We start from the raw sequence: 18654 nt of genomic DNA, 5'->3' as shown, positions 1-18654 counted from the left end.
AGGGATTTAGACCTCAAATTGAGGTCGGATTCCAAAATCAATTGTATATCCGGGCTCGGGGGTGAATGGGTAATCGGATTTTGGTCCAAATTTCGAGTTTGGACCAAGCAGGCCTAGAGTCGATTTTTGACTTTTTGGGGAAAGTATTGGGAAACCTATAATTATGCATTGGAATTGATTTCTCAAGCATCTATTGATGATATTAAGTTAATTGTGTCTAGATACGAGTGAATTGGAGGTGGAACAGAGAGGTAAAGCGGTAAATGAGGCTTGATTTTGGTCGTGGAATCGAGGTAAGTGTTGTGGCTAACTTTAGCTTGAGGGATTAGGTGTTGTTGTCTTAATTGCTAGTTGTTTAGTTGTTGAGTACGACGTATAGGTGAGGTGACGAGTATTTATACATCATTATTAGGTCATAGCATGCGAGTGAGTCTTATACTTGTGATTGTGGTGTTCCTTTATAGGTACTAATCAGGCTTTAATTGGTTAATTTTCCATGCTAAACCAATTTTATTATATATTCTTCCCTGTTTTGGATATTAGTTGAGTATTGACTCAAATTAAGATTCCTATTGTGAAGATAACTGTTGAAACGAGATTGGTTATTGTTGATACTCTTTTCGGGATGTTAGTGTTTCTATTGTTTGGGTGAGGAAGAGTGTAAATCACGAAGGGTAATGCCATACACGACATTGTGAGTGAGTGTTAATGCACGAAAGGTGATGTCGTGCCATACTCTGTGAGTGTTAATGCACAAAGGATGATGCTGTGTCATAATCTATGAGAGTTAATGCACGAAGGGTGATGTCGTGCCATGATTATGAGAGAGTCAATGCACGAAGGGTGATGCCGTGTTGTTTCTATTGTTTCTTATGGTGAGGACGAGAGTAAAAACACGAAGGGTGATGCCTTCCGTTATGTTTTGTTAAATTTCTATTGTTATTACTTTCTCGTATATGATTTAACTGCACAAGTTTGTATATTGTTGTCGTGTCCTAGTATCGTCACTACTTCGCCGAGGTTAGGCTCGGCACTTACCAGTACACGGGGTCGGTTATACTGATACTGCACTTTCTGTGCGGATTTCGGTACCGGACCTCGTGAGTAGAGTTTGGGTTGCTGCCTTCAGTCCACCGGAGACCCAAGGTAGATCTGCTGGCGTTCGAAGACCCTGGAGTCCCCTTCCCTCTATCTTAGATTTCCTGTCTCTTTTCATTTCGAGAACAAATGTATCTCTTTTAAACCAGGATTTGTAGAAATTCTTAGACATTCATGTCACGACCCAAAATTCTCACCATCGGGATCATGATGGCGCCTAATATTGAACTCGCTAGGCAAGCCAATGTTACTGATCATTTTGCCTTTTTACTTTATCATTTAACAATTTACCAGTTATCATAAGAAAATCAGCGGAATAAATGCGGAAAAACAGAATTTAACAGATTATCTTAATAGAAACACGATTCCGAAGTAAAACTCCACCTAGAACTAGTGTCACAATTTCACGTACTGTCTATGAATACTACAAATAGTGGTCTAAACAAGGAAATACAAATCTGTCTTAGAAATAGATAAAATAGAAAAGGAGCAGTATAGAAGGGGACGCCAAGGCCTACAAACGCCTACAGGACTACCTCGGGTCTCCACTAGACTGAAGGCAGAAACCTTGAACTACGGTCCGAATGGTCCAATATCGGGATCTGCACAAAAGTGTAGAGTGTAGCATCAGTACAACCGACTCCATGTACTGGTAAGTGCCGAGCCTAACCTCGGCGAAGTAGTGACGAGTCTAGGATACGACCAACACCATAAATCTGTGCAATTAAACAATATCTAACAGAATAACAATAATAGAAGCTATCAGAAATTTACGGCAAGGGGCAACATGCTATGAGGGATACTAGAATAAGAAAACACAGAGATAACGGAAACAAAACAATTAAGGCACTTGAACCGATAACACCAAATAATCACAGTACAGAAAAATTGATGCACGACATCACTCTTCGTGCTTTACTCTCAATCCTCACCATGCAATCAATAATGAAAATGTGCACGGCATCACCCTTCGTGCTTTATCAGTCTTCCTCACCATGTGAATAATAAGAATATGCATGGCATCACCCTTTGTGCTTTATCTCTCTTCCTCACCATATGCATCAATATAAATGTAAATGTGCACGGCATCACCCTTCGTGCTTTATCACTCTTTCCTCATCATATGCATAAGTATGAATGTGCACGACATCACCCTTCGTGCTTTATCACTCATTTCTCACCCAAACAGTAGAAACAATAATATCTCGGCAAGAGAATCAACAATAGAAACAAACACCCCGGCAAGGGAATCAGCTATAACCAATCTTGTTTCAACAGTTAACTTCGCAAAACAAATCTCAACTTGAGCCAATACTCAATAATGGTCAATTACCAAGAAAATACCATCAACATTGATAATCATCAAGTTAATCATGAATAGTACATAATAAGAATCACAACGGCCACAATTTAAGACTTATGAGCATGCTCGACACCGACGTATAGATACTCGTTACCACACCTATATATCATACACAACACTAACACGTAGCAAATAGGACACAACACTTATTCCCTCAAGCTAAGGTTAGGCCAAATACTTACCTCGATTCCACCGCCACCAATCAAGCCTCAAATACTGCTTTCCCTCTAGATTTTCCTTCCAATTCACTTGTATCTAGTCATAATTAGCTTAATAACATCAATAAATGCTAAAGAACTCCAACCCAATGCTTAATTATAGTTTTTCCAATATTTTTCCCAAAAGGTCCAAAATCGACCCCGGTCCTGCTTGGTTAAAACTCGAAGTTCGGACCAAAACTCGATTACCCACTCACCCCCGAGCTCGAATATGCAATTAATTTTGGAATCTGACCTTAATTTGAGGTCTAAATCCCCGAATTTTGAAATTCCCAAATTTCACCCAAAAACACCCAATTTCCCATGAAAATCCTTAGATTTTGTGATGAAATCTTGTAAAAAGATGAAGTAGATTGAAAGAAACGAGTTAAAAGTTATTTACCTATGATTTGGGAAAGAAACTTTTTTGGAAAATCGCCTATGGGAGCTTGGGGTTTAAAAATTTGGAAGAATGATTTGAAATCCCGTCTAAGTTATAATTTACACAGTCCCAGATATCACATTTGCGATAACAGGTTCACAGATGCGAACTCGCAAATGCGAAGCTTGGCCTGCGATGCTGACTTCGAAATGCGAACTATTGTTCGCAAATGCGATGACTGCTGGAGTCGCAATTGCGACATTGAAATTCGCAAATGCGAAGGTTCCCTTCCCTGCCCTCTGATTGCAATTCCGATGTATCTTCACAAATGCTATGCTCGCATTTGCGATTTGCGAAGTCTATAGATCTGCAACATAACAGTTATTTCCCTTAAATCTCAAAACACTCTACGGCCTATCCAAAACTCACCCGAGCCCTCGGGGCTCCAAAACAAACATGTACACAAGTCTAAAAACATCATACGAACTTGATCGTGCGATCAAATTGCCCAAATAACATCTTAAACAACGAATTTAGCACCAAAATCAATGAAAATCTCAAGAACTCTTGAAGTTACCATTTTCACTACCGAGGGTCCGAATCACGTCATATGAATTCCGTTTCTTACCAGATTTTACAGACATCACTTATATACCATATTAAACATGTACTGAGCTCCGAAACCAAAATACAGTCCTGATATCATCGAATTCACTCATTATTCAATTTCTAAACTCCTTATATTTTTTAGTTAAAAAATTTTCTTCAAAATTTATTTCTCGGGCTAGGGACCTCGAAATTCAATTCTGAGCATACGCCCAAGTCATATATTTTTCTATAGACCCTCCGTGACCGTCAAATCACATGTCCGGATCCGTTTACCCAAAATATTGACTGAAGCCCATAAATTCAATTTTAAAGGCAAAATTTAGCATTGTTCTCAAATTTTCACATAAGGACTTTCCGGATATACATTCGGACTGCGCATGCAAATCGAGGTAAGATAAAAGAAGGTTTTAAGGCCTTAGAATACAGATTTGACTTCTAAAATAAGAGATGACCTTTCGGGTCATCACATTTTGTGGATTGACACACCATATCACTATCGTGTTTTAGAGTTTTGAACTGTTATAAAAATTTTTGCACTTATATCTGTTTAGCTTTAATTATTATTTAATACAGTTTTGGGTAAATGATTAATGTGTTAGAACCGTAACTGTTGGCTTGCCTAGCATTCAAGAGCTAGACGCCATCACGACACTAACGGTAGGAAATCCGGGTCGTGACATGTTGGTATCAGAGCACGAGGTTGTCTAGGTCCCACAATTCACGAAGAAGCTAGGTAGAGTCTGAGGGATCGGTATGGAGACGTCTGTGCTTATCCCTCAGAGGCTATAGAGCTTAGGAATAACTTCATATTTATTCTTCTCTGTCGTGCGATTTGACTTCTCAATGCTAATTAAATTTCTACTCTATTCTTTCGCAGATGGTAAGAACACGTACCGCTTCATCAGCTGATCAACAGCCCGAGCCCTCAGTGGCAGCTCATACGAGGGGTAGAGGATGAGGCTGAGGTCGTGCTAGAGGCCTAGGCAAGAGCAGGGCTTAGCCTAGAGATCGAGTAGTTGTACCAGCAACGGAGCCTCAAGTGGAGTTTGATGATGAGGTTCCAGCTCAGACTGTTCCAGCAGGGCCAGCTCAGGTTCTCGAGGGGTTCATCGCTACCCCGGTACTTCAAGATGCTTTGGTCCGTCTAGTGGGCCTTATGGAGAGTGTAACTCAGACTGGCATATTCCCTATAGCACCAGCCGTCTCTCAAGCTGGGGGAGGAGCTTAGACTGCCTCTACCTATACCCCGAAGCAAATGGCTCCTCAGTTCCAGGCTCCAGCAACTCAGCCAGTGGGAGTAGCTCAGCCAGTTATTGTGGCTCAAGCCGATAATGGATCATCTATGTCTTCTGAGGCTTTGTTGAGGTTGGATAAGTTTACCAAGCTTTTCCCGGTTCATTACAGTGGGGAAGCATCTGAGGACCCCTAGGATTATCTTGACCGCTGCCATGAGGTGTTGCGAAACATGGGGATAGTAGAGACCAATGAGGTCGACTTTGCTGTATTCCAGATGATAGGGTCTGCCAAGAGATGGTGGAATAATTTTATGTTGACTAGACCAGTTGGGTCGCCTGACTTAGGACTAGTTCTCTCAGTTATTTCTGGAGAAGTTCTTTCCTATCACTCAGAGAGAGAACTACCGCAGGCGGTTCTAGCATCTTCAGCAGGGTTCTATGACTGTCACCTAGTACGAGACTAAGTTTCTTGATTTGGCTAGTCATGCTCTTCTTACACTCCCCACTAAGAGAGAGAGAGAAAGAGTAAGGAGGCTCATTAAGGGACTCGCTCAGCCTATCAGATTGCATATGGCTAAGGAGACAGGGAGCGGAATTTCTTTCCAGGATACGACCAATGTGGCCCGGCGGGTTGAGATTGTTCTAGCTCAGGGGAGCAGTCAGGGGTCTGACAAGAGGCCTCGTCATTCTGGTAGGTTCAGTGGTGCCTCATCTAGAGGTAGGGATTCTTTTAGTAGGGGCCATCCTTCCAGGCCATTTCATTCAGCACTTCAGGCTTCTCACGGTGCTTCAGGTGGTTATGGTTCTCATATGCAGTATTCTGATCAGCTACCCTACAGTGCATCACTAGCTCCTGTTAGTGCACTTTCGCTCCAGAGTTTTCAGGATGGTTACTCAGGCCGTCAGGGTCAGTTTTAGGGTCAGCAATCTCAACAACTGAGGTTTTGTTATACTTGTGGCTATCCAAGGCACATTGCTAGGTATTGCTCTCGAGCATCGAGTGGTTCTCAGCATCAGGGTTCTCATCCCATGGTTCAGGCACCGGGTGCTCCACCGCCCGCTCAGCCAGCTAGAGGTAGGGGTCAGACAGCTAGAGGTGGAGGTCAATGTATTAGAGGTGGAGGTCAAGCCGCTAGAGGTGGAGGCCAGCCAACATGAGGCCGTCCTAGGGATGTAGTTTAGAGTGGTGGGGCTCAGCCCTGATGTTATGCTTTTCCAGCCAGGCCTGAGGCTGAGGCATCTGATGCCGTTATCACAGGTACAGTTTAAGTTTGTAGTAGAGATGCTTCAGTTCTATTTGATCCAGGGTCTACATACTCCTATGCGTCATCTTATTTTGCTACGTATTTGGTTGTGCCTCGTGATTCTTTGAGTGCTCCTGTATATGTGTCCACACCGGTGGGTGATTTTATTATTGTAGATCGTGTCTATCGCTCGTGTGTTGTTATTATTGTGGGCCTTGAGACTCTATAGATCTCCTACTTCTTGATATGGTGGATTTTGATGTCATTTTGGGGATGGATTGGTTGTCATCTTATCATGCCATATTGGACTGTCACACCAAGACTGTGATCTTAGCCTTGTCGGGGTTGCCTCGATTGGAGTGGGGAGGGACTCTTGGTCATTCTACCATTAGGGTCATTTCTTATATGAAGGCTCGGTGAATGGTCGAGAAGGGGTGTTTGACTTATTTGGCTTATGTTCGTGATTCCAGTGCAGAGGTTCCTTCCATGGATTCCGTACCAGTTGTTCGTGAGTTTCCAGAGGTATTTCCTGCAGACCTGCCAAGGATGCCACCCGACAGGGATATTGACTTTTGTATTAATTTGGCTCCGGGCACTCAGCCCATTTCTATTTCGTGTATCGCATGGCCCCGCCAGAGTTGAAAAACTTGAAGGAACAGTTACAAGATTTACTTGATAAGGGCTTTATTAGACCTAGTTTCTCGCCCTGGGGTGTCGGTGTTGTTTATTAAGAAGAAAGATGGGTCGATGAGGATGTCCATAGACTATCGGCAGTTGAACAAAGTCACCATCAAGAACAAGTATCCATTGCTGAGGATTGATGATTTAATTGATCATCTACAGGGTGCCAAAGTTTTTCGAAGATTGATTTGAGGTCTGGCTACTATTAGTTGAGGATTAGGGCATCTGATGTCTCTAAGACAACTTTTCGGACTCGGTACAAGCATTATGAGTTCTTAGTGATGTCATTTGGGTTGACAAATGCCCCAACAACATTTATGGATTTGATGAACCGAGTGTTCAGGCCTTATCTGGATTCCTTTGTGATTGTTCTCATTGATGATATCTTGATCTATTCCCATAGCCGAGTGGAGCATGAGCAGCATCTTCAAGTCATTCTTTAGACTCTGAGAGACAGTCGGTTATATGCTAAGTTTTCGAAGTGTGAGTTTTGGTTGAGTTTAGTTGCATTCTTGGATCAAATTGTATCAGCAGAGGGTATTCAGGTGGATCCTAAGAAGATTGAGGCAGTCAAGGACTAGCATAGACCCACATCAGTTACAGAGATCCGGAGTTTCTTGGGCTTGGCGGGTTATTACCGTCAGTTTGTGGAGGGGTTTTCATCTGTAGCAGCCCCGATGACCAGGTTGACCCAAAAGGGTGCCTCGTTCAGGTGGTCAGACGAGTGTGAGGCAGCTTTCAGAAACTCAAGACAGCTTTGACTACGACACCGGTGTTGGTGTTGGCCACAGGTTCAGGGCCATATATAGTGTATTGTGACGCATCTCATATTGGGCTTGGTGCGGTGTTGATGCAGAATGACAAGGTTATTGCATATGCTTTGCGGAAGTTGAAGATTCACGAGAAGAACTATCCAGTTCATGATTTGGAGCTAGGAGCCATTATCCACGCGCTGAAGATTTGGAGGCATTATCTATATGGCGTGTCGTGTGAGGTGTTCACGGATCATAAGAGTTTGCAATACTTGTTCAAGCAGAAGAAGCTAAATTTGAGGCACATGAGGTGGTTGGAGCTACTGAAGGACTATGATATCACCATCTTGTATCATCCCGGGAAGGCCAATATAGTGGCCGATGCTTTGAGTAGGAAGTCGGCTAGTATGGGCAGCCTTGCATATATTCCAGTCGGTGAGAGACCGCTTGCTTTTGATGTTCAATCTTTGGCCAATCAGTTCGTAAGGTTAGATGTTTCTGAGCCCAGTCGTGTTCTAGCTTGCACGGTCACTCGGTCTTCATTATTGGAGCGTATTAGAGATCGGCAGTATGATGACCCTTATTTCTTGTCCTTAGGGACACAGTGTGGTACGGTGGTGCCAAGCATGTTACAGTTGGAGATGATGGAGTTTTGAGGATGTAGGATCGTGACAGCCTTCTTGATCTTGACTCTTTTTAAAGCACTCTAATGATATGATATTGACTAGGAAATCATCCTTATTAAGCGTGCTCATCCGGCTTGTATCAAGTTTTTATTTGGTCTATTAAAATTTGACATACAAAAAATTGGAGAGGGAAAAAGAATAGCTCGCCAGCTTGTTTAGATGGTTGTTATCTATTGTATTGTATTGTTACTTTAAATAAAATATTTATTTTGATTGTTACTTAAATTTTAGTATATCATTTCATTAAATCCGTTATTACGTAACGGCGAAAAGTGGCACTTTATGTAAGATGGATTAGATGTGGTCGCGTTGTTATCATATTTTTTTCTCTCATTTTGCCTTTCTTTATTTATTAAATAATTCTATTTCATCTTTTACCCTACTTTTTTAATATATAAAGAATAATGTTATTCTTTATTTGATATTGCGTATATCAAAACGATATAATACAATAAAATATAATATCATACGATACAATATGAATCGATACATAACAACCATCCAAACAATGGTTTTAGAGATTAAGATGCATTTTTCCTACTTGGAAGCAACGAATAGGTCTGAGAGTGCTCCGATCTTGCTAACATCTACGGGGAACTCATCAATTTCATCGCGCCATGGATTCATCTCGTCGCGATCAATGGATCGGGTCGCCCGCCAAATCACACTGCTACATTTGAAACCCGACCCGAATGCAATCTGCCACAATGTGTCTCCCTTTTTCACCCTACCTTTCGCCTCCACATAAGCCACTTCATACCAAATCGAACTGTTGGAAGTGTTACCAAATCTGTATAATGTCATTCTAGAAGCTTCCATTTGTTCATCGCTAAATCCCAGTTTCTTCTGCAAATCATCCAACACTGGTTTCCCGCCGACGTGTGGGAAGAAGTGATCGATTGCTCTGGAGAACTCAGGATTATAAGGCTCCATTTTACTTCCCGTGCGAAAGCGCCGCACTATAATATTCATCAAGTAACGGAATTGCTCAGATAGAGGAAGGACTAGGGGAGCTACAGTGGATATGTTTGATCGAATGGTTTTCATAGCTGCGTACAAGAGATCTTTGTTAATCGAGATTCCTCGGTGTCCTTGTTCATCTTCTTCCATGAAAATACAGTTGTAGGAGCGATCAGTGTTTGTTGTTTGAGATCGGACGGTGTGGACGAGCTCATACTTGCAGGTATTCTGATCGGACGGTTTGTTGGAGAGGAGAAGGGCGACCGCACCAACACGAAATACGCAATTGCTTAACAATTTTGACCGGTCATTGCCTTTGTATACGTTGTCTGTGGTGCTCTCAGTCGTTACTAATAGGGCATAGGAATTATCATGTACCTGCACAACAGTATATCATGAGTGGATGAACAATGTTAGTATGTTAGTGTGAGGGTGTTTGGCCGAGCTTATAAGCTGGTCAAATTGGCTTATATACGCTTTTTGGCTTATCTACACGTTTGGTAAAATTAAAAGTGCTTATAAGCCAAAAATAAGCCAAAAGCCATAAGTTGGTCTCCCCCAACTTATCAAATTTCAGCTTATAAACACTTTAGGTTTAACTAAAATATTTATTATTCAGCTTATAAACTTTAGGTTTATTAGCTAAACAGTCTCTTGTCTGATTTATGAGTTTTGCGTCAACTAATACACTTAATATCTAGTGAAGGCCTAAGAATTTTAACTTTTCTAATTTTTTTTTTTAAAAAAAGTTACTCCATAAAAGATCATAATTCATTCTCAAAAGTACTGATCGGAAAACACATATTGCCACTTCAAGAGATGGTACTAATTTTTCACATTACTTATACTCTTTTGGTTGAAAAACGACAACATTAGGAGTACGAGAATTAAATTATTTGTTTTTCAATGTTAGTCCAAACATCGGGTTCTCAATATTTGCATGTGAAAGAACTTCACGAACAATACTATAACTCACAATTTCATAATTGAAAATATTTACAGAATATTAATAATAATAATAATGATCAAAGGATTTTGTATACCAGACAGGGGCAGATGCACGCTTGTCGAAGTGGTGTCACACGATATCGTTTCGTTGGAAAATTTTACTCAATATATTTATTAATACTGTACGAAAATAGATAAGTAGGAAAAAATAACACCACTTGATATAAATTGTATCTTGGTGTGATGATTAGGTGCTTGATTTTCCTATAAGAGGTCAAAAGTTATTTAATACTCAACAAAGCCAATAGACTAAGACTATTTCTTGTTTAAAAATATGATACACAAAGTTATATTCCAATTCTTCTATAAATTTCGACACCGCTTATAAAATTTTCTGTGTACGCTCCTAATACAAGATAATAACAATGTTATATAATATGAGATAGATGGCATTTCCTAAATAATTGTTCATATCAAAGCAAAAGATAAGATGAATTTAGGGTATCACTGTACAAAAGGTTGGCAGTGAGACCAAATATGGAAATATTAGTGAGGATATTTTAGTCGTTCTCTTCTAATATTTTCTCTGTTTCAATTTAGATGAGTTAGTTTTATTCGGCACGGAGTTTAAGAAGAAAAAAAATAATTTTTAAAATTTGTGGTCTTAAAAACTTAAGGGGTAAAAACTTTATGAGACTATGATATTTGTGTGGTTATAGAAGCTTCTCATTAAGGGTAAAATAGGTAAAATAAAGAGTTTAAAGTTAAATTATTTTCAATTGAAAAAATATGTCATTCTTTTTGAAACTGACTAATACAAAAAGTATATCATTTAAATTGAAACCGAGGAAGTAGTTAGGTTGTGAGGTCGAAATAACCGAGAAAAGAAAGCATAGAACCAATATTGGTCAAGACGTCTAACATTTAAGTTTCTTTTTTCTCTAAAAAGATAGATAGGTATGGAGATTTTGTTAAAAGTGGGTGGGAAGTTACCACGAACATTGTTGGATAGATGACATCCCACTAGGGGTGTTCACGGTTCGGTTTGATCGGTTTTTGATTAAAACTAAAACCAAATCAATTTAGTCGGTTTTTAAAATTTTAAAACCAAAATTAAACTAAATTAAATACAAACCATCTGTTTGGTTGCCATTGGTTTGGTTTGGATCGGTTTGGTTCGGTTTTTCGGTTCGTAGTAAGCTAATAATACGTCGATAATAGTGAAACAACACTAGACAATAATCTGAAAATAATTTGCTAAATTTATATTTTTTATATATTTCTTTAGGAACTGAAAGTTTATTTACCTCTTTATATGAAAAGAATGAACAAAAAAACAACTAAAAGTTTGCTTTCTCAAGCTTTAGCCACTGTAGTCCTGCAATTTGAGTTTGCTTTCTTTACTCTTATGGTATAATTTTTTTTAACTCTTCTGTTAGGCAAAAGTATGTGCGGAGAGTTAGAGAATTAAAGTCTATTAAGGAAAAGAAAATTGGCTGATTCCTATTGTTTTGGGCTTAGGCAATCTTTTAAGATATAAGTAGGATAAACCAAAATTCAATATAACAATTAAATTGCATAAATATGTAAAATTATTTAGAAAAAGATATTATATTGCATATAAATAATTATTAAATTTTGTATATAATTAATCGGTTTGGTTCGGTTTAATTTTCGATTTTTTATAATAGAACCAAAACCAAACCAAATATTATCGGTTTTTAAAATTTAAAATCAAAACCAATCCAAATCAAAAAAAATATCGGTTTGGTTTGGTTTTCGATTTGGATCGATTTTCCGTCAAACCGTGAACAACCCTACATCCCACGCCTTAATTAGATATCGATCTAGTGATTTCTCTTAATAAATAGTGACGGGGCACATATACCTTCACCCAGATAATTACATTGTGTAGCTAGGTAAAAAAAATTCTTTTTTAGGTATATAATATATTGATAAATCCTATGCGGCGCTAACCCCTATTAGTTGATCCAGTAGATACAGATATCCGATGATTCAAAATAGAAAGATAATTGAAGTTGCATTAAGAAAAACGATTTAAGTTATATGGTATATAGATAGTACAATTTTTTTGTATATTACTATTAATTACTAGTGAAATTATACTGTTGTTGTACTATTAGTTACTTCAAATTAATAATTGAATATAACAGATCATTATTTTATATATTTTTGGTAATAATAAAATTATTATTAACATAATGTAATGGCGTATAAAATTTATAAACACGATACTTAACCTCGGGGTAAAAAAAGGAAGTTATAGCATACATGAAAAAGGGTGAGATCCAGTTGAGAGAAGAACCTTGAGTAGATTTTGAACAAGTCCTAAGGCAATAAGACCAGCACTGCACCCCATTCCTGTCATATTATAGCTGCGGATATCTTCTCTTAGCTTGTAACGTTTCACTATGACACTTGACAATGATGGCATAATATTGAAAACGCCGCAGACAGAAACCAATATACCTATTTCCTCACATCTAACTCCAGTTTTCAGCAGAAGCTCATCTATGGCTCCGAAAACCGCCATCTCCACTTCTTCCTTAGCAGCTTTTGTGCTCATATCCATAGGATCGCTTAACAAGCCTTTAGAAACATACGTTTTATCTCCTAAGCCAGATCTTTGCAAGATCCTGTCCATGAACTTCAGTGTGTCACTGTTAAACTTTAGTTCTCTGCTGCTTCTGTTGAGAAAATTTTGTCTGCAAATTTGCTGGTTATTCTGGGGCTTGTAACATGCAAAATCTACCAGGAAAATTCTTGACCCGGCCGTGCTTTTGCAAAATACATACCAAAATATGACAATTATTAAAGTTGGCACTAAAATGAGGAAAAGCTTAGGGTATATTATGATCAATTCCATGAGATCGATCGTCGAAAACATGGTGCCAAATATGACGAGTTTCAGCATATGAGCTATGCTAGCAGCATTGTTTATGGGTAATTTATAGCGAAGGATTGTTGATTAGGAAAGTGGAAGGTCTGTTGGCTCATTTATTACTTGATGCGTATGGACAATAAAGCTATTAACATTACCTCGATCTCAATTATTTTGTATTGATTATTTAAATTTCGTATGCTCATTCAAATACTATATATAATTTGTCCTTTAGAATAGTACTTGGCAAGCATACAACACAGAGGTGTGGGACGGTTGCCCTGGGTCAATGGTGATTGCGTTCTCAATCACTACATACTTTCTCTGCTCCCGGGTAATTACCTAATTTCCCGGTGCATTAATGTTATTTTTCTGTTAATTTCCAAAATTCCTTCTTAATTTTTCCCACCCTCACCAACCCATCCCACCCCCTCTTTCCAAAAAAGACTTTTTTTTTCAAATTTCAATATTTCCGTTACCACCCACCCTACTACCCCTCCACTCCACCCCAGCCCCTCACCTCACTCCCCCACCCGCAAACAAAATTATCTTTTTTACCTTAATTTTTTTTTTTTGCAATTTCAAATTTCTGTTACTTCGTTTTTTCTGCACCACCCACCCCAACCCCCTCTCCCCTTCCCCGCATATTTTTTTTTACTTTTTATTAGTAATTTAAATTTCTATTTTTTTTTTTGTAATTTCAAATTTCTATTTTTTTCGTTTTTCTGTCCCTCCCCCCGAAAAAAAAATTTAAATATATTTTTCAGTTTTAATTTTTTTATTTATCGGTTTACAGGTTCAAAATCTTACAAGTTCCAAAATTATGAGTTCGGAGGTTTATGTGTTTGGAAGTTTACGGGTTTAGAAATTATAAAGTTTACGGGTTCGAAATTCCGCGGTTCGAAAGTTTATGAAATTTGTGGGTTTGGAAGGTTGTTGGTTTGAAAGTCTATGGCTTCATGTTTATTATATCTAAATTATTTATGAATACTCTTGAGAAGTCATTTTCCTTAATTTGCGTACCAAACACCGAAAAATGAATAAGATTACTACTTGTTTTTCAAGAAAATATTTTCTTGGAAAATATTTTCCACGGAAAACATTTTTCGTTATACCAAACACACCCTGAGTGTATATGGAATTTAACTTATCTATCTATACTATACTAAATGTCCTTACCAAAGTTTTGTTCCCCTATTTTACCTTTTAAAAACTGGTTTTACAAAATTATAATTTTGGTTAATTTTCTTATATTTAGGACTTTTAAATCAACTAAATTTTAGGTATTAAATCTTTATTTATTGAACTAGATAAGAAATACTAATATTTATAACTTTAAAATCGACTAAGATTTTACCTTATTTAAATCAAATAATTCGCTTATAGCATTTTTCCTTTTAATATACGTCGGCATACAAATTAGGCACGTACATGCGTAATTTCATAAAGCAATTCAAAGTTTTATTCAATGTACACGTTATTTCACCTAAAATAAATATTTAAACTATTATATGTACTTTGTTATAAATATATTATATTATGGATGTTCATAATCTTCCTGAAGAAGCTTATCCATATGGGAATCCACCGTAAATATGTTTATCCATTTAGTACTCTATTGGAAATAAGCTTCCTCAAGAAGCTTATCATTTCGGTACCCGGTTATGGATAAACATTACCCTAGGTAGAAGATTATCCATACCGGGTATAATAAGCTTATCCATTCAATACTCCGTTATGGATAAACGTTGCTCTCAGTAGAAGATTATCCATATCTGGTATGGTAGCAGCTTACACAGCAGCTTGCAGTAACATCTTACACAGCAACTTGCAGTAGCAGCTTACACAACAGCTTATACAGCAGCTTGTGTTGCAGCTTACACAACAACTTCCTTTCTTCTATAAATAGAAGAGATTTCAGTTCATTATGTACATCAGTTTGAATTCGAATAATATATCAGTTTCTCTCTATACTTGTCTTTACTTTATAGTCTTTATTTTATAACACGTTATCAGCACGAGACTCTGCCATCTCGAGCAAATATTTTGAAAGTATCTGAGGTAAGAACTTTCTTTTCCTAAATAATATCAAATCTTTCTAAACTTGAATTTGTAGCCCTGGATATATCGGGCAAAAGCTACATGTCTTGGGTGCTTGATGCTGAAATTCATCTTGATGCGATGGGTCTGGCAGACACCATCAAGGATAAAAATCAGGCATCAAACCAAGACCGTGCCAAAGCAATGATATTCCTACGCCATCACCTTGATGAGGGCCTGAAAATGGAATATCTCACTATTAAAGATCCAGTCATACTGTGGAATAATTTGAAAGATAGATATGACCACCTGAAGATGGTCGTTCTTCCACAGGCACGTTATGATTGGACTCATCTAAGGCTACAAGATTTTAAATCTATCAGTGAGTATAATTCTGCTATGTTCAGAATTATTTCCCAATTGAAATTATGTGGTGATAATATTACTGATCATGATATGTTGGAGAAAACTTTCACCACTTTTCATGCCTCGAATATGCTCCTGCAGCAGCAATATCGAGAGATGGGATTTAAAAAGTATTCTGAACTTATCTCACATCTTCTTATAGCAGAGCAACATAATGGGCTATTAATGAAAAATCATGAAAGCCGACCTATTGGTTCTTGTCCATTCCCTGAAGTGAATGAGACGAACTTCTACCAAGCTAAACCTGGAAGAGGTCGTGGCCCCAGTCATGGTCATGGCCGTGGTCGGGGAAGAAACCCCAATCATGGTAATAGTAATGCACCAAAGAAGCCTCCTCATCACCAGCAGTGGAAAAGGAAGGAACAAAAGCATGAAGCGGTGCAAGCACCAAATGCAGAAAATATATGCTATAGATGTGGAGGAAAAAGGCACTGGTCACGTACCTGCCGTACGCCAAAGCACCTGGTTGAGCTTTATCAAGCCTCTCTAAAGAAGACAGAGAAAAATGCTGAAGCAAATTTTATTTCTGAAGATAATTTAGACTTCATGCATTTGGATGTAACTGATTACCTTGCACTCCCAGAAGGAGAAACAAGTCATGTAATCGGTGGTGAATCTATAGAAATGTAAATATTTTAATTTTTGTTGTTTGTAATAGATAGTATGGTTATGTAATTGTTGTACATAAAGAATAAATTATGATTTGATAATGATGTTTACTATAATATATCTTATTTATGTCATTTTGAAGAATATGGATAATATTATTAGATCAACTTAAACTCTAGCAGAGTTTGCAAGAAATATACAACCACCAGAAGTAGTTATATTTCATATATCTCATTGTAATTATATTTTGTTAACCACCAGAAGTGGTATATGTCTATGATCACCAGAAGTGATAATTTAGGCTTTCTATGGTTACAATTGAAGATAAGCTACATAAATATTCTCTATATTAAATGCACGCCTCGATTTGCTCCTGAAGTAGTAAATATTTTAAAAGAGGTTGAGGCATCACAATTTGATGTGATTAATGCGCATTCAGATAATTATGTTCGATTTCCTGAAGGATGAGAACTTTTGATAATATTAATCCATTCCCTGAAGTGAATGTGACAATACTAATAAGTCGGGTAAATATGAACGCGCTCTTGATGTGAATACATTACAATTCACCTCCAGAAGAGTTAATATAATTGAGAGAATATATACTCAATATTTCGTATTTTAAATTTGCTCCTGAAGAAGTAACACAATTGAAATTGCCTCCTGAAGTGGAAAAATATTATGAAGAGGAGTTTTCGTGTGCTTAAACAATTGTTTTACATTGTTTATTTGATTGTGATTTTCTCTCATGACACCAGCAGTGTCTGAGCAATATTTGATAGTACAAAATGTATCAACAACTCCTGAAGAGCTAAATGTTTGCCTAAAGAATACATGACACCAGTAGTGCCAGATAAATATTAGATTGTGGATAATAAATGAAGGCTCTCGAAGAGCTTATATACAAATATGTCATTCATATTATATGATTATGGTCAAAACATATGTTGTAGTAAACCTGAAGTTTACTAATACAAATGGCTATCATATTGAGACTACAAATGATTGGAAGATTGATAATCTTCATGTTTCCACAATCATAGGGGGTAAAATAATATGTATGTGAGAAGTTACCCGCCTTATTCTTTAATTTGTACTATATCATGTATCACAGTAAACCAGAAGTTTACTAAAGCAAAAGTTTATGCCATAGTAAACCAGAAGTTTACTAAGAGATAGCACATGACATGATAAACTTGAAGTTTTCATTTGCCATTTTTAAATGAGCTATTTGAGAATTCAGATAAGCATATACTAAAGAACTAGAAGATTCTTCAGGAATTCTCATGTGTTGCTTGCTCTCATAATGAATTGATTATACCAGCTAAAGTTGGGACTAAGACCCCTGATTCTGAAATATATAAAAGGTGAATATGGGCCCGTTCACCTATCATGTGAACCACTTATAGGTGCATATATGAGATGGTTACATGTGTAATTATTGTCAACCTGCAGTTTGGCATTTGGAATTGCTTTTCTCGATTAAGAGCATAATTTTCAGATTATGAAATCAAGACAGTTCATCTTGATAATGTTGGTTTATATCCAAGCTGGTTTAGCATTGAATACCTCCTATTAATGGCTAAACCATTGCTTATGAGAACAAAGCTTCATGTGTTGGTCTAAGATTTTCTAAATTGCATATAGCAGCACTTGTATGCATCAGATCAACAATATATGATAAGTCCTCCCTTCACAATTGGTTTAGGATCAGAAACCAAATATTTTTACTATCTTTTGTTGTGTGGTATATGATTAATTTCTCTACCATAATACACAAAGATATGTTTCCCAAAGATGATTGGGGATATATGTTAGTTTTTCTAACATTTGGGGGATGGAATAAACAGTTGAAAAATATGCTATATGAATCGAATTATCATGATCCTCACTTAGAAGATAATTCAAGTCGAATGCCAGAAGCATTTGCTGATCCAAAATTAAATATCATATTTCAGCTGCAAATGCTCCTATTAAAATTAAAGTCCCTGAAGGATAGAGTTTACTGTACGCATGAAGCGTGGTAGACCAATCGGTTCCAAAGGTAACAATCCTTGAAAAATAGTAGGAGCTAATGATCAAAATGATCATAATGAGGAGGAAATAAGCTCTAGAAGAGCCCACGACATAACATTTCATGAAACTCCCGAAAAAGTTCAGGTACCTGAAAATAAAGAAAGTGATGAGATCTCCACAAGTTATGTCGCTTCGGAACTGACACAAAATGATCGTCGACGATATATTTAATACAATATAGTGCACAATATTGTAAAAGATTGTGAGGATCGGACTAGCAGTCCAGACACTTGAAGATGTCATACCATTTAGATACAAGTCTTAACCTATATGACTTATTTGGCTAAATCTATATGAAGATCCTTGAAGGATTGAAAATGCCCGAAGCATATAATTCAAAGTCTTGAGAAATGTACTCGATCAAATTATAAAGATCTTTGTACGGTTTAAAGCAATCTGTGCGCGTGTGGTATAATCGCCTCAGTAAATATTTGCTGAAAGAAAGT

At 37.5% G+C, this 18654-nt stretch overlaps 1 protein-coding gene across 2 annotated transcripts; it reads right to left on the bottom strand.

The window, feature by feature from the left end:
- Positions 1-1429: 1429 nt before the first annotated feature.
- On the bottom strand, positions 1430-13241 carry LOC104238196 (3-ketoacyl-CoA synthase 2-like). 2 transcript variants are annotated; one of them, XM_009792493.2, is made up of 3 exons: positions 12482-13221; positions 8789-9585; positions 1430-1700 (listed from the first exon to the last, which is right to left on the bottom strand). In XM_009792493.2, the coding sequence occupies exons 1-3, from the start codon at positions 13088-13090 to the stop codon at positions 1631-1633; spliced, it is 1476 nt and encodes a 491-aa protein (XP_009790795.1). In that variant the 5' UTR covers positions 13091-13221; the 3' UTR covers positions 1430-1630. The 2 variants fall into 2 exon arrangements, with proteins under 2 accessions (XP_009790795.1, XP_070006647.1); XM_070150546.1 differs by lacking the exon at positions 1430-1700 and having other exon boundaries at positions 8695-9585; positions 12482-13241.
- Positions 13242-18654: the final 5413 nt, after the last annotated feature.

This window comes from Nicotiana sylvestris, chromosome 7 (genome assembly GCF_000393655.2).
Source record: "Nicotiana sylvestris chromosome 7, ASM39365v2, whole genome shotgun sequence".
Taxonomy (NCBI): Eukaryota; Viridiplantae; Streptophyta; class Magnoliopsida; order Solanales; family Solanaceae; genus Nicotiana; species Nicotiana sylvestris.
Note: the sequence above shows the minus strand (reverse complement) of the source record. Positions and strands in the feature narration are given on the sequence as shown.